This window comes from Anas acuta, chromosome 19 (genome assembly GCF_963932015.1).
Source record: "Anas acuta chromosome 19, bAnaAcu1.1, whole genome shotgun sequence".
NCBI classification, from domain to species: Eukaryota; Metazoa; Chordata; class Aves; order Anseriformes; family Anatidae; genus Anas; species Anas acuta.
This window is the reverse complement of record NC_088997.1, coordinates 6597461-6612666: the sequence shown is the minus strand read 5'-3', so window position 1 is coordinate 6612666 and position 15206 is coordinate 6597461. Positions and strand designations below refer to the sequence as shown.

At 41.7% G+C, this 15206-nt stretch overlaps 1 protein-coding gene across 12 annotated transcripts in view; it reads left to right on the top strand.

Moving 5' to 3' along the window:
- The window catches only part of RFFL (ring finger and FYVE like domain containing E3 ubiquitin protein ligase), a 32606-nt gene extending 17405 nt beyond the window's left edge, over positions 1 to 15201 (top strand). For 11 of the 12 annotated variants that reach the window (XM_068655572.1, XM_068655577.1, XM_068655580.1 and 8 more), the window contains 6 exons: positions 2358 to 2548; positions 7883 to 8287; positions 10233 to 10316; positions 10692 to 10899; positions 12221 to 12244; positions 12523 to 15201. In XM_068655572.1, the coding sequence (XP_068511673.1) occupies positions 2358 to 2548; positions 7883 to 8287; positions 10233 to 10316; positions 10692 to 10899; positions 12221 to 12244; positions 12523 to 12704 (1094 nt within the window). In that variant the 3' untranslated portion in view covers positions 12705 to 15201. Of the gene's footprint in view, positions 1 to 2357; positions 2549 to 6947; positions 7058 to 7882; positions 8288 to 10232; positions 10317 to 10691; positions 10900 to 12220; positions 12245 to 12522 lie in introns of those variants that run through there. The other variant, XM_068655585.1, reaches the window with a different exon arrangement.
- Positions 15202 to 15206: the final 5 nt, after the last annotated feature.

The following is a 15206-nucleotide window of genomic DNA, read 5'->3' as shown; positions in this document are numbered from 1 at the left end:
CTGTGCAGGAGTCTCTCGTGTTGTTTAGATTTGCAATTCCTAGGAAGAAACCTCCAAACAGCATAGTTTAAAATACAAACTCAGTGTTTCCTAAATATATAGGATCTGTTAATGTGTGAGAAGGACTGACTGCTTGAAAATGAGTGTGCAGAAAGAAAGAGTAACTGTTTTTTCCTGTGTGATATGTGAAGTATGTGTTTTGATTGCAGTGCAGCGCTAATGCAAGTGGATGATGTGTTATTTCTGTTCGTGGAACGTCTCTCCGTGTATTTATCAAGGGATAATTACCTTTGCTTACACAGGATGACAACCCTGGCATGTGAAACCAAATGTTAGGCTGAGACGCTGGAGCTGTACCGCTGCCATGCGCAGACCTCAGCTCCCTGTGTCAGTGAGAACTCGCTCTGCTTTTCCCTCGGTTCTTGTTTATGGTTCTAAATACCAACTGCAGTGAAGCTCATCTTTTGACACCGAGTTTTGTACGCAGAGATGCAACATGAATCCAAGTAGCTGGGGGCCTGAAGGCCCTCACTGTTTTGCTGTGACCATCCCATGTGCTTTCTGTGCGGGACGTGCGTGCTCCTGCCGAGGTGGTTTGCTCTCTGGAGCTGCTGGGCAAGCACAGTAGCCTGCTTGTTGTGTCTGAGGGTGGCTCCAAGTGACGTGGAAGGAGGATGGTCCAGGCACCTACAACACTTTCTGTCAACACTCACTGATAGGATCGCACTTTGTGATTTTCGGGGTTCAGTCGCATCAGCTTTTAAAAAATTTAATATCACAAATATCTGTAATAATAGTCCCATGCCCTGTGTCTGTGCCATGCTCTTGGTCACCCTGTCCTTCCATCAGCCGCCTGCTGCTCCTTTTTGTTACTATCCTGCTAGCAGAGATCTCAGCACTGTGAACATCGGTTACGCCACAAATTGTTTGTCAGTCACAAATCTGCAGCTCTTCACACAAACACTGCAATCTGCTGAGCTGCCAGGGTAAACCCGTCGGTAAGCTCACCATTGTGAATCCTGAAAGGCGCGCGTCCGCTGCGGCGACAGCAGCCACTTTGACAAGCCACGTTCAGACTTCAAAAAGAATGAAGATGCCACTAAAACTACAGATACTGGAGCTGCACCAAACTGCAGAAGCTTTCCAATTCAAGTACATCAGCCCCAAAGACATAACACAGCTTCAGAACAAACCAACCCCCAGTTTGTTGTACTAAATAACCCTTAGGGCTCATACCAGCCCCCTTCCCATGGGAATCTGGGTTTTTACAGTGGCAAAAATTACTGTGGTGAAATAAATGAATTGGCTGCATAGCTGGGAGATGTTTTTTTTTCCAGATTATAAAACCGAGCAGTTGCCGAACGCTGCCAGTGATGGACCTGATTGTTAAGACATAAAAGAAACCCAGTCCAGGAGCTACAGCGTGAATGCAGAAATGCAGAGGAGGCAATTTGTATTCTGTTTACCATTAAGTGATGACACGTGGTGTGTGCTCTAGAAACTGAATGCCCAGATGAATTCAGGTTTCTTTGTAAACTCCCCAAAGCCAGTTTATAGCAGCGTGTTTCTGGAATACTTCTGCATGGGTGGTCTTAGAATACAAGACTGCATTTTGTGCTGGGCTGCTGGGATTTTAGGTTACGTGTTTATACGTCACTGTTTGGCTCACAAGAAAATAAACAAGCGATTATGTGTCTCATATGCAATTGTTTTCCCAAGTTATTTAGTGGGAGCTAGTATCTGAATTCTCCTGAATGACTAACATTACTTGCTGCATGATGATTTAGTGTTTAAATGCTGCAGATTTGATTAAGAACTGGCAATGTGAGATCAGTGGCTCCCCTCTCCTTGTCCTCTTAGGTTTGTACCTGTAAATTTGTGGAGGGTTTAAGAAGGCAGTTGAAGAATACTCGTCTGCAATCTAGCTGTTAATTACGTCTTTTATGCATTACTTAAATAAAAAGCAAGCTTGTTATCTTTTCCTGATACACAAAAAAAGGAAGTGTGTTTTGCTTACATGGAGTAGAGACAGACTGTTACAGCAAACTAATCATAGAGTTTCAGCCAACTGGAACATAAATTTTATCTTATCTCTGGGATCTCTTGACACTTAAGAAATTCCACTAACAGCAGTCCCGAACTTTGGCCTTTCTCATCAAACACATACGACTGGATGCATGGTTTTTGTGTGTGCACGTTTAAGTTAGAGGAAAGCTCAAAGCTTACAAAAGTTGCCAGAAAGTGAATTGATGGTGGGAAATTTAAATGTGTAAATGTGCATTGTATGATTTGTCCTTGCTTTACCTGACAGGTTGCTCCTTGTGCCGTGTCTAATGTATATTTTTTTCCCTTTCCAGTTACTATGTGGGCAGGCTGTTGTAACTGGTTTTGCCTGGATGGCTCAGCTGAAGAGATGCAGTCGCAGCCAGAGCAGGGAGCCAGAGCCCAGGCCTACTCCAACCCTGGGTACAGCTCCTACCCCTCTCCCACTGCTTCTGAAGAGAGCTGTAAAGCGTGCGGGGCGCACTTCGACAATTCCTCCAGAAAGGTGAGTTGTGAACATCTGCCCTGGTGCCGCTGACTGCTCAGTTTGCAGCGCGCTACCTGATGTCTGCTTAATTACCAAGAGCTGATTTGAAGAGAAAGGGGTGCATGTTAGAGGCATCTGATTTGAGGATACCATATGGAGTAAGACAGCTTGCCTTTGCTTCTGTATCCCTTAGTCATTCTTTCGCAATTAGCAGGCGCAGTTAAAGATGATGAGAGATGTGGTAGTTAGCCTTAGACTTGGCTCTCCCAGATGCTAAAAGAAGGTGGCCAAACTGCTTATAACTATTTAAAGGAGCATTAACTTGAACATTATTTTCTTCGTTTGTTATTTTAAAATGTCTAATGCTCTTTAACAAAAAGTCGTGGTAAGTTTCGTAGTCTATCTGTGCTTCCAGGAAAGGAAGATCTACTTATCTCTTGCAAACTAAAAACCCATATAAGTTTATTGAGGGTGTGTTGAATTGCTGAAGCTTTGTGCCAAAACAAATAAGCCAACCGGAAAACAAATCCATTTTATCTTGTCTATAGACTTCACTTGCAAGCATATAGATGCCAAAATAATTGCTGCCGTGAGATCTTCAATTAGACAGTAAACCCCGCCTGGGACATTATTTAGGCGTGGTGGTTCCTATAATGCTGCTTTTAAAATCTTCTTGTGAGGAAAGCTGTTCAGAGTCCAAATTCCGTGGCTTAAGAAGTGTCTGATATATTTATGCCTGTTGGCAAATGTCTTTGAGATATTTTTTGAGGTATTTTTGCTGAGAAAGGGTAAGTCTTGGTAGAGCTGTTGCTTTCTACTCATTGAACAACAGGGATGCTTACTTTTGCACTGAGAAGAGTTACTGCTCCAGAAATCCTTACAAATTGGAGTTTTAGTAATATGTTTTGAGGTGTTACTCCCCTTAGTGTAGGTTCGGGTATGTAAATATGCTTAGATGTCTTTTGACAGCAGGCAGATTCCGGGTCAGCTGGGAATAAATGGTACAATCACTGCGTGTGAGTGTGCATAATATTGTCTTTACACTGTGGAGTCTTTGCAAATACTTGCAAAAAGAATTATTCTGAATCCAATGTTAACTCCTCTGCATACTAGCAAGTAGTGGATGTAGGTGATTCTGCTTTGAAATGTAAATAAATCATGAAGGTATGTGTGAGTTATACTATACCCAGTGCTAGGCCTATTTTCCCCTGTTATCTTCTAAAATGCACGTTCCAGTGTAAGCTGCTTTCAAAGCAGTGTCTTGTGTATGAGTTATTGATGCCTCTCCAGGTATGTGAGAACACAGCGGCCGATGGGGGCTAGGTACAGCTCCGGTGTGCAAGTTGTAGAGGATCTGCTGAAGCAGTGTAAGATGTTTCTGCCCCCAGCAGATTTCCCTGTTTTCCTGCTGGAGCTGGCTGGCTGCATAACTGGGACAGCGGAGTACAATGCGTGCTTCTGTCTCAGCTGCTCCCATTCAGCGCAGGCTATCAATGAAGATGAGTTCGAGGCTTATGTTCTGTATTGTGAAGGGGGGTTCCTAACTCACAGGCCACCTTTCTTCTGCCACCGCAACCACTGCAGTCCCTGGGACTGACAGGGGCTGGGTGGCTACAGGTGGTAAAGCTTAAACAGCCGCAGGAAGGTCTGCTAGAGCTCAGCCATCAGCCCTTGGCCTCCAGAGGGGGATTTGATGTAAAGAACTGCATACATCAGTTATAGAAAAACTGACATGTTTGTAAGCCATGTTAATTCTTTAATTCTGTTGATGTGGATGGAGAAAGGCAGGAAATCTTACTTTGATGCAACAAGACCCCAGAAAACTGTGTTTTGTCCCGGGAGAGGCAGTACCTTTGAACTCTAAACTCCAGCTGATGTTTATATTGAAATACAGTGGATTAAAACAAATTCTTTCCACGTTGCAGACCGTATGGATAACTTAATTTGCCTTCAAAAACAGAGGCAGAAAGATTGTATTTTAAGTTCTTGAATTTTCATCATAATTGTATATTTTAATTTTCATATAACATGGCACCAACTAAAAAGACTGGGGTAGGGAACATATGAATGAGCACAGACTTGTAAATGCTTTTAAGTAACTGTTGGAGCATCTTTAAAAGATGTAAAGCTCAATTTTGGAAGCAAAAATAATCTCAATTTTTTTGTTTTGTTTTTGTTTTTCTTCCTTAGCTGACTTCTTTGATCTTGCTGTTCTGCAGCAAAATCCCCACAATCTTTTAAATTTGAAACAAGCATTCTTCATTTCCATCTCCGCCAATGGAAAGCTATGGCAGGCGTTTCTGGGGGATATGTCAGATTGTTGTTCCTTCCCTGTTTTCTGATTTCAGTGGCTTAAATTGGCTGACATTTCAGGAAGATGCTTTTCTTTGCATACTTCCAGAAAAAGCTCCTGGCAAGCTGGAGTGTAAGATTTGAAGAAAGAAAGAAAAAAAAAAAAAAAAAAAAAAGAAACAAACCAAACTAAACAACACTAGCTGTGCTGAAAGCTTGAATATTGGCATTTCTTCCTTTTATCCTGCATACGGAGAAGAGCCAAGTGTATCAAAGCCCCATCCTGGTATCTCGGGGAGACTAGCTGTCAGAGCACACCACCCGCAGCAGCTTATGTTCAGGACAGACTTCTGATTTAAAATATTTTGCTTCTGCTTGACCACCCTGTGATTGTGCTACCAGTTAGAAATAGTAAGCAGCGTTCAGACGTGGTCTGACCTTTTAGTAACAGGCTTTAATTTACTGCCATGTCTGAAATGCATCGTTCTGAAGAGAACGTGGTCTTCAGTCACTGCCTTTTCAGAGGTCAACAAATGTATCAAAAGCTGTAAAAGCTGCTTAATACTAAGGTGCAGCAAGCAGCTTGTGTGTGTGTGTTCAAATACCTGACGCTTTGATACAGGCTGGGAACGAAGATGAATCCTAGTGGCGAGCTGATAAGTCAGAGACTTATCAGCCTGCTTTTATTTTGACTTCTCAAGTGTATCATTTGATAACTAAAGCAAACTTGTGTTATTGCTGTTAATGGCTTGCAAAAAAGTACGCTGGATAATGCAGCCCTTGTGCTGTGCTCGCTCATGTGATATCTAAACACAGAAGCACTCAAGTAGGCGTTTTCTGGGTTAGGAGGTCCTTGGCCATACAGTTCCCTTGGGAGCCGAAGTGGCAGTCTGCAGAGCACGGGGAAGGCTATCCTACAGCCAGAGTAAAGCAGAATATATACACACACATATGTATATATGTTTTTTTCTCAGTTTTTCTGGTTGCTCTCCTGACAGGAGACAGGATGGCAATTGACAGAAGGAAAGTGCTGTTAATGTGGTTATTTTCCATTAATCTGCCTTTGTGTCCCCACTCCAGGCACGTGCCTGCCCCAAATCTTTTCAAATTAATGAATTTTTCCTACGGTATTGGGGTTAAAGAAGTCACCAATGCTTCTTTTAATAATGGCCAAGTTATGGGAAACTTTTCAAAACTGGATGGTATATGGGGATTGACTTCCATCAGCAACAGAGCAAGACAGGAAAGGCACTTCTATGTGGCGTGCCCCCAGATAAACAGCAATTTTGAGATGAGGTTTCAAGTCCGCATGAGATTCTCTCTGTGGTAAAAATGTTCATGTCTTAATGTGCTTAGGCAGGAAGCTGGGACCTTCCCCACTAACTGCCGATTTAAGTCTATCACAGGGGCTAAATGAGGAGTCTGGTGGTTATAATCATATGGGTGGTGTGGGCAAGGGGGCTGCCAGGCTATAAAGGGGTCAGAAGGAACTTATGTAAGCAAGTAGTGTATTACACCTTTAAAACATGAGAAACATCTACTTTCTTTGAACTATGAAATCAGAAATGTTCTTTAATCACCAGGAGCAATTCATGAAGCTTTTTTTGTCTATGAGTTCATATTTGTTGCTTCTCCAAGTCTTCATGGGTATTTTTCCTCATACAGCTCTGAAGGATTGGGATGTTAGGATAACTAGGCAAATTTATGGTGACTCATAAATCAAACAGGGAAAACTCTTTCTCTCCCCCAAGCAGATGTAGGAGGGTATAAATCATAAATATCTAACCACAGCCTAAAACTCCAGTGATACAAGGTGACTGTTGCTGACTGGTCTTTCTGAAGCCTTTTTGGTTTTGCTCCAGCTCCTGCTGGGACAAGCAAACATACACACAAACCCTTTCAGAATGAGGAATCTCAAAAGAAAGAAAATGTGAGCCTACTTAACTCATTCCAGAGGTGACCGTTTCAGGGTAGAAATGATGTGCCCTGTCAGGACAAGAAAAGAAATGCCATCTGTAGGTGCTGCCTGTTGAGCTCTGTTTCATAGGGCTGCTGGTCTCTGAGACTGTGAGTTAGCATTCCTTAACCAGCACTGAAATAATCCAGTTCTTTTTTTTCCCCTCAGGACTTTTTTAAGGGTGCGTAATGTGGCTGCTGTGCTGCTCTTCCTATTGGAAAGTGCAGGATTTGACTTCCCCAAGTGTTGAACACTTTCTGCAGAAGTCAACATGGACTGTGAGTGCTTGGAACTTCTGAAAATCGAGCCCTGAGTGATATCAGAACAGAATAAAATACAAACATTAAATAACAGAACTTGATCTGAAAAGTTTTAAAACATCTGGGGCCTAATATTTCCAAAACTTCCAACACTTTCTGTCTAGTACCTCATCGCCACACAGTGTTCGTGTTATTTTTAAAGTCAAGTAGTTGGTTTTGATGAATAAATGTTAATTTTTTTTCTGTTTGTCAGGCAGTTGCTCTTATGGCGAAAAGAAGATTCATTTAGTGACTGCAGCAATCTGGAGAGGAAAAAAAGGGGGGGTTGCTTGTAGCATATACGAAGCAAAAAAGAGATGTTTGTAAGTGGTTCCCTTTGATGCTGGAACTTTCTTACTGCACAGAGCAGTGCTTTGTTGTTTTATGAAGCAACGTACAGCTGGCTGTGATGCACTCTGCAGTCTGCTGCCTCCTAAATATCTCTTAGTTTCAGCTGTGGCTTAAACTGGGTGAACGGGTCCAGACTGTGGGGCAGAAATCTCCTGTCACTTGAGGGAATTGTTTCCGGATATATTTCATTCTGGGTAGGTCTCTAGTGTCTGTAGTGCTTCTCTAACATCTGTGAGGAATCTAGTGGCCTGCTCCTAGGGTCAGTCCTTTACTTTACCTAGGAGCATGTGTACATACTTGTCTCTTTGTTGTAAATTAGAAGGTTTTGATTATGCCCTAATAGGGGTCACGGCTTACCTTGGCTTCCAGGTGCCATGGGAGCGCTGCCTGTGGCTGCTGTGCTCTGCTGTCTCATCATGCTCCAGTTTAATTCTGTTCCCTTCTCTTCCCCAGCATATCTGCGTGGACTGTAAGAAACATTTTTGTATGTCCTGCTCAAACCAGACTGAAGATGGTCCCCTCCTCTGCCACCTCTGTCAGCGTTTCCGAGCCACAGGTTTTCAGCGGGAAGAGCTGATGAAGATGAAGGTGAAGGAACTGCGAGACTATTTGACACTCCATGAGATTTCCACAGAGTTGTGTCGTGAAAAGGAGGACCTGGTATTTCTGATTCTTAGCCAGCATCCAGTAATTAACCAGGAAGATCAAATAAGAACAAGCCCATTTAATACTAGTGCCTCTGGACAGCAAGACTTTGTGACTCACCCGTCAACCAGCACGGCATCATCTACCTCACGTGATGCGTCTCCAGCGTCTGCAGATTCCATCTCAAGTTCACGAGCTCAGGAACATCAACAGGTACAGTCTTTAACCAGAAGCATCTTTCGCATACTTGTCCATCTCTATTTTTGGATTAACTACTAAGATGCTGCATGAGGTTTCCAAGTAGGTAATGTGCCATACAAGTTTAACACTATGGATGCCTGCTTAAAAAGTAAGAGGGCTTCTGTTTAGAGCAGCTGACAAAATGCTTCAATTGCATTTTATACATGCCTTTCTCAGTTGTGGTGTTTTTTTATATTAATAAATTTGGAGTGAGGAGTTCACTTTTTTTTTTTACAGAATAATTAGAGTTGTTTTACACTGCCGTGCTGCTGCACCGAAGTGGAATGTGCTGCTTCTGTGGAATTTCTGCACTAGCGGCATTTAATTTGGTGGGCAGGGCTAAGTATAGTGAGCACTCACTCTGGGAACAGCAAAATTTTGAAGTCCTTTGAGACATATGTTTTTTTTTGCCACTAGCTACTTCCTGTGACTAATGGTTCCTTTGGTATGTGATGTCTGTGTTGGTGCACAGATCTTTGTGTGTTGATGTTGACAACTGTATGTAGGTATTGGTTGTTGTTACTCTTGAATTCATGTGCGAGACAGCAAGCACAGTTTAAAGCAATCCTGCAACTGAAACTGCTGGGAAAGTGTGATTTGGGCAAAGTTTTTGGTACCTCCTGCACCCAGATCAATAGAAAACAAAACCCCAAGTCTGTTGTCAGTCTTCAGTTGACGATGAATGCTGTTTTGAGGAACCTTGTAAAGGGCATTTGAATTGAATTGTTTTTATTGATTTTGCTTTGTTTGTCTTTCTGCTATCTCATATGGGAAGTTTACTCAGTGTCTGACATCTGCTCCCAGTCCTATTACGTAAGTTAATAGGTATGTTTAGTTCCTTGTGGACTGGAGCTGTGGAAGTGTCTGTACCTTCTGCTTCCTCAGCAGATATATCTAATACAAAATAAAGAGGTTCATTATTTTTTTTTTCTCCTTTTTTATTCTACATTATTATTTACATTATTGTTATTATTTACATTATCATTTAAGGGCCTTTTTGTTTTCTGGATATTGTCATCCCGATTTTTTACCTGCACATTCAGTTCTGTAGTCTTCCCATACTGTCCTGTAATATATTACAGATTCTTTTCTCGACTCACAGTACACTCTACTATTCATTTCCTTTCATTTTTATTCCTCAATTTTGTAAATATCAACCAGTTATCATCTCTCTAGGATGATAATGCTGCAGTCTTCTTCCTCAGTAGGGAAACCAGAGGGGGAGGATAGCTGCTGAGGGTAGTCAGCTGGAATTACACTGCAGTTCCTTTCACTTTATTGAGTGCTCTGAGCAACTGCCCCTTTTCCAGCTTTGATTCTGCTGGTCCTTCATGTAGTGTCTCCTGTTTGTCCAATCCAGCACCCAGGCGAGGAGGTACTTCTGTGTGGTTACTCTGAAGGTGACCTTTGATGATGTCTCTGAGTATTTTTGTGGAGGGGTCTTATAAGGAGTCTTGCACTGATACTTGGTGTGCAGTCAGGCTGTGATATCACAGGGGTCACATGCTGCAGCCACTTCATACTGAAGGATTGCATAGCAGTGCCAGGACTTGCACCGTGACCTTGTCGGGGGCCCTGCTACTGTCTTATGTCCATGTAGATTTTGTTCTCTTGCTGACCCAGCCTCACAAGAACATCATGTGGGAGCTGATTGTAAAAAGCACTCTACCAGGGTTTAAATTAAGTGGGACTTCAGAGGGTCAGATGCTGCACTTCCATTTTTAAAAATAGTTTTACTAATTTTAAAATTGTTTTTAAGTGCTGCACAGGAGGTATCTTCTGCCAGTGTGCCTAGCTTTTACCTCGTGCTGCAGCTTGACGTTCCAGTGGGTGGGGTTTGCAGTTGAACTAAACTATCAAGCTTATTTCCCTCTGGACAGAGATACACTGTTGGTGAAAGCTTTATTCCCTCTTTTAGGCAACTGGGTATGTGTCTCCAAGCCAAGCTGATATGACAGGAGTTGAGAATGCACCAGAAGCACCGACAGAGGAGGAGACGCAGGTTTGTGACCTGGAATTAGACAGATAACAAGGAACATCAAGTTTCCTATGCTGTATTTGCCACCACAGAATCATTACTACAGAGATAGGTGACTAAACAGTAGTTCAGCCTGACCACCTGCAGGCGCAACCAACCCCCTTGTATAGCATCATCCTGTCCTCCACATACAGAAAGAACTGGTGTCACTTGGACACTATAGGAATGATTTATTTCCATCTTAGGATTTGTATTTCTGATAAATGGAGGGATTCACAGAGTAATTGAAGTTACGTGTACATCCAAACACTAATTCCTGATAATTCCTGTGTTGAAAGCTTACTTAAATTGCATTGGTGGTTGCTGAGCAAGAATTGTTCCGTCTTTGTTCCCTTTCAGTCCACTCACTCAGGAGATAACCTGGTGCTGGGAAGGAAGGCTTCTCTTTCTGATCTAACAAGCATTGGAGACATCAATGCACTCTCTGTGCGACAGCTGAAGGAAATTCTTGCTCGCAACTTTGTCAACTACAAAGGCTGCTGTGAAAAGTGGGAGCTGTTAGAGAGGGTGGCTCGTCTTTACAAAGAGAAAGACCTTCAGCATCTAGGTAAGAAATTTAGCAAGCATGTACGTGTTCGCCCTTTCTGCAGACAGTTGCAGAAGGGAGTAGAACTTACCTTGTTTCTTTTTCTTGCAAGTGAGAGTAGAGGTACTGTATCAAGCTCGAATTAGAGTGAAAGTAGCACACTATTTGCCACTGTTTTTATGCGTTTAAGAGGAGAGCATTATGCAAGCTGTGGAGAGTGACTTCCCCATAGTAGCAATAAAGGAGAACCATGTGCCATCCAACTCAGGACTTTGTACAGCTGTGGCAGATCGTGCTGGTTGCTCCAGCACACACAGAACAGCTGATGTATGGCTACAGACAGGACTGCAAGAGCTAGAGTGAGCTTTCAGCACTTGACTTGTGGTAACTGGCAAAGTGAGCCAGAAAATGCCTTAGCTAAGGCAATGACTAGTAGCTGGTCTGTAGAGAAGAGACGTATAGTCAGTGACTGTGGCTTCCGCTTCTGAATGGCTGTGGTTATCTGTCCCTTGGTTCTGTCCTTTTAATCACAAGGGGAACCTTCATGTGCATGACCTGCACCTGCTGCGCCTGCACGGTTGACTGATGAAGAGATAGTGGTGTGCCAGAAGTGCAGAGAGGATGCATCTTGCTTGACTTTCAGGTCCCAGTGTGCAATTCTTGATGATTAGTTTAAAAAACACCCCTCCCTCTTCCCCCCCCAATTTGCAAGTTGTTTCCAGAAGCACATTTAGAAGTATATTTTAATGCTTTGACTTTAGAGAGAGGTTTGTTTCTTGCTGTTGTCCAAAGCAGTGCTGTTTTTTAAACATCTCGCCAAGCTTTGTCCTACACATATGATAAAAGATTTAAGACAACCACCTCATTTTCGTGTTCTTCTTTTGCTGCATTTCATGCTTTTGACAGAATTTATAATACTTTTCTTGATTAGTTACCCAGTGTGTGTATGTCTCAGCTGTGTTCAACAATATTGGTGAGCTTGTGTAACATCAAAGAAACTGGCAGAAGGAGCTACTGAAAGAGTAGCTCTAGGAAGCTACATTGCATAAATTCCAACTGTCTTAAAGATTGAGATATCATTCTAGATAGTCGCTTATCTCTGTGAAGCAGTAGCTGTTACATAAGCTCAGTAGAAGAGAAAGTTTCTTGCTCGTTGAACAACCTGTCCTGATCACAGAATGTGTGAACCTCTGCATGGGGATCAGGAAAAAGGAGCCTTGTTTGTTTTGGTTTAGTAATCTCCCTTCGAGGCTTTCACCTTCTGCTTAATAGTACTGCTGGAGCAATTTTTTCCCCAGCTTCTCTTATTCCCACCAAATAACTTTTTCTTCTTATGTTGCAGTTTCTGACACTGACGATCAAATGGGTAAGTGATATTCTTAATGTTGCTTCGTTTGTGTCATTGCTAAGAATCTCAGTGGTACTTTTCATCATACAGAAAGTACCGTGTAAAAGCTAAAGCCTTCTACTCCTTGCCATTTGATGGAGCAGGTATACCTAAATTATTGTAGATGCAAAGGGGACTTTTTCCAAATCTTCAGCGTGCAAAGTACATTAGAAGCCCTTTGCTAAAGACAACTCACAGATTGCACAATGACATACGTTTCTTTGTCTCATGCAAACTGTGGTCTCTTGTTTACTTAGGTGGTGCTGGGCGCTCTGGCATGGAGGACAACCTCTGCAAAATCTGCATGGACTTACCCGCTGACTGTGTCCTGCTAGAATGTGGCCACTTGGTCACCTGCACTAAGTGTGGAAAGCGAATGAGCGAATGTCCCATATGCAGGCAGTACGTTGTAAGGGCTGTTCATGTCTTTAGGTCCTAAGTGGAAGACTGGTGATGCCTTAAAGCCTCATCTGCTGTTAGGGAAATGGTCAAAACTATGACAGATAGTTAGGTCAGAGATTAGGATGTGGACTGTACTGGAAGCTGGAAGTGAGGGATGAATGAAGCTTGGGGAAAATTGCTCTTACTCAAGCTATGTTTGGCTGTGCCCTTTCCACTGTACCGTTTTACACCACAGTGCCTGGACTCCCTGGACGTTATTGCCAGCAGCAGACAGAAATAATTAATAACCAACATTCTAGAGTAACGTGATCCACTGGTGGGAGATAAACAGATGCCTGTCTTTCCACCACAAATGTTAGATACTGAAGCTTCTGATTTTCCCCCTGAATAATAAACAAAATAGGCCGGGGTCTCAAACAGTGATGTGTTTAGCTGCTACTGAGTTCTGATTCTACTTCCCCCATGTTGTGTTTATGCAACATACTATTCACTGTCAATTTAATTTTCAATGAATATATTTTTTTTCAATTTAACTTATGCTTGCAGGACAGGCAGCCTGCCTCCAATTTCTGTATTCAGAATGAACTTAATTCCAGCCTACTGGGATTGTGGAAAAATGTACCATTTTATTTGAAGGTGGGCTCTGTATTACTGAAAAATGTAAGGGGACTGAGACTGTGAAACATACAGCCTTATCTTGCCTGGTGTTGTTTTTTGTTTTTTGTTTTTTTTTGTGCCACTAGGATGGGAATATCTCGTTTGCCTGCTGTTGATTTGTTGGATTCATAGGCTTCCTTACACTATATGCCAGCAGTTGCTTTAAAATTGAACTGAATTCCTGTGATTAAGGAGTTAAGAAGCTAAGGCTTGTGTCTTTCTGGTTTTATGAAGAAAACATACAGCTGAAGTGTATGAGTTCTATTGCTACACAATCATATTTAAGTACAGGTGACTTTCTTTTTAGAAGAGACCTGGAAGAAAGCAGAGGCAAACTTTATTTTCCCTGAGTCAATAAAATGAGCAGAAGTGAACTGCAGAGGCTTCTGTGTATTAATCAGTTTCCCTTTTTTCAGTTTTAGTTCTCTTGCATTAAGCCTGCTTAGCAAGAACAATTTATTTTGTGATCTTTGTGAGGGTGGATAAGAGACTTTGTGGTCTGACAGGTGACAATCACAAAATATTAGAGCTATCCTTGTGAAAAGCATGTTTCTTTGGAAGCCTTACTAAAGCAAACTGTAACTAACCTATTTTCCCTCAGTGCAAGTAGCCTGTCCCTGTGGCTGGTAATGTGTAAGTTTCAGAATCTTGATGCCTTAATTTTTCAGCCACTGTGGCACTACATACTCAGTTCAAGCAATGTGTGAAGTTGAGTACCTTCTGCTGCAGTTCTTTCCTATCCAACTTTCCCCTTTATGCTCTGATGATCATTGAGCATTCAAACACACTGCATGGGTGTCAACAGAGCATAAAAACAAGTGTTGACTTAAAGCCTCTGGAATCCTGGGAAGTGCAGTTATAGAAATGATCACCAAAGCCCTCTACTTTTGCAGTAAGTGGGAATGAGTTAACAGTAAATTAAACTGTTGTAATATTTAACAAGAATATCACAGGAGTAGCAACTCACTTCTCAACAGGCACAGAGTGGAGGGTCTCTACTTTGCAAGTAGAAGTTAAGCACTTAAGACAAAGAAGTCTGTCACTCAGTAGTTAACAGAACCTCTGTGCTATTGAGGTGGCCTCTAAACTTGATAAAAATAAGAGCTGCTGAGGCTTATTTAAATGAAAATGCTGAGTTTTACCTCTTCCCCTGTTCAGGTTGTTCTCTAACCTTTGGCTTAAGGTTTAACAGCTTCCAGCATGAGAAGAGAACTGATACAGTTCAATGCATCGTGGTTTAAAAAAAAATGCAGGTAAGCATTAACTGTATTTACTCTTTAAGAGGTACAGTAATATACATACAAAGCTTTGAACAGCCTCATTAGTAAATTCACTGTGAAGATTCACATCCTTTTTCAATAAACTCAGGACTGGGGGGTATTTAACAGGAAGATTATTCTCCTGTGGACAGATCTACTTTTATTGTAGAGAGTAGGTTTATTTTCTATAACAGATAAGTTGCACATCAGTGGTTGAAATTTTAGCAATGAGAAGATAAGATATACCCACCCTGAGTCTGAAGTGTGCTTTCTGAAGGGAAAAACTTTTTTTTTGACTACATTCTTTCCCTTGCAAAAATGCTTTCTATTTCATGGATATGACTGACTTGTTTTTAAAGGGAAATCAAAATCTGGAAGAAAGTGATTAATAATCCAAAGGAATATAATGATCTAAACTAATATAGTAAATGGAAATATTTATGTCCTTTATGTACACTGTACATGGTTTAAATATTTTAAAGTTAATATGCTACTTGAAATGGCATGTTTTTCTCTATTAAAAAAATCTTCTTGGTACTACAATGGTTAAACCTACTAGTTTTGGTACAGAAGTTTGCTTTATAATTTTATAATAAACTTGAAATGTGATTTAGTTAACTTTG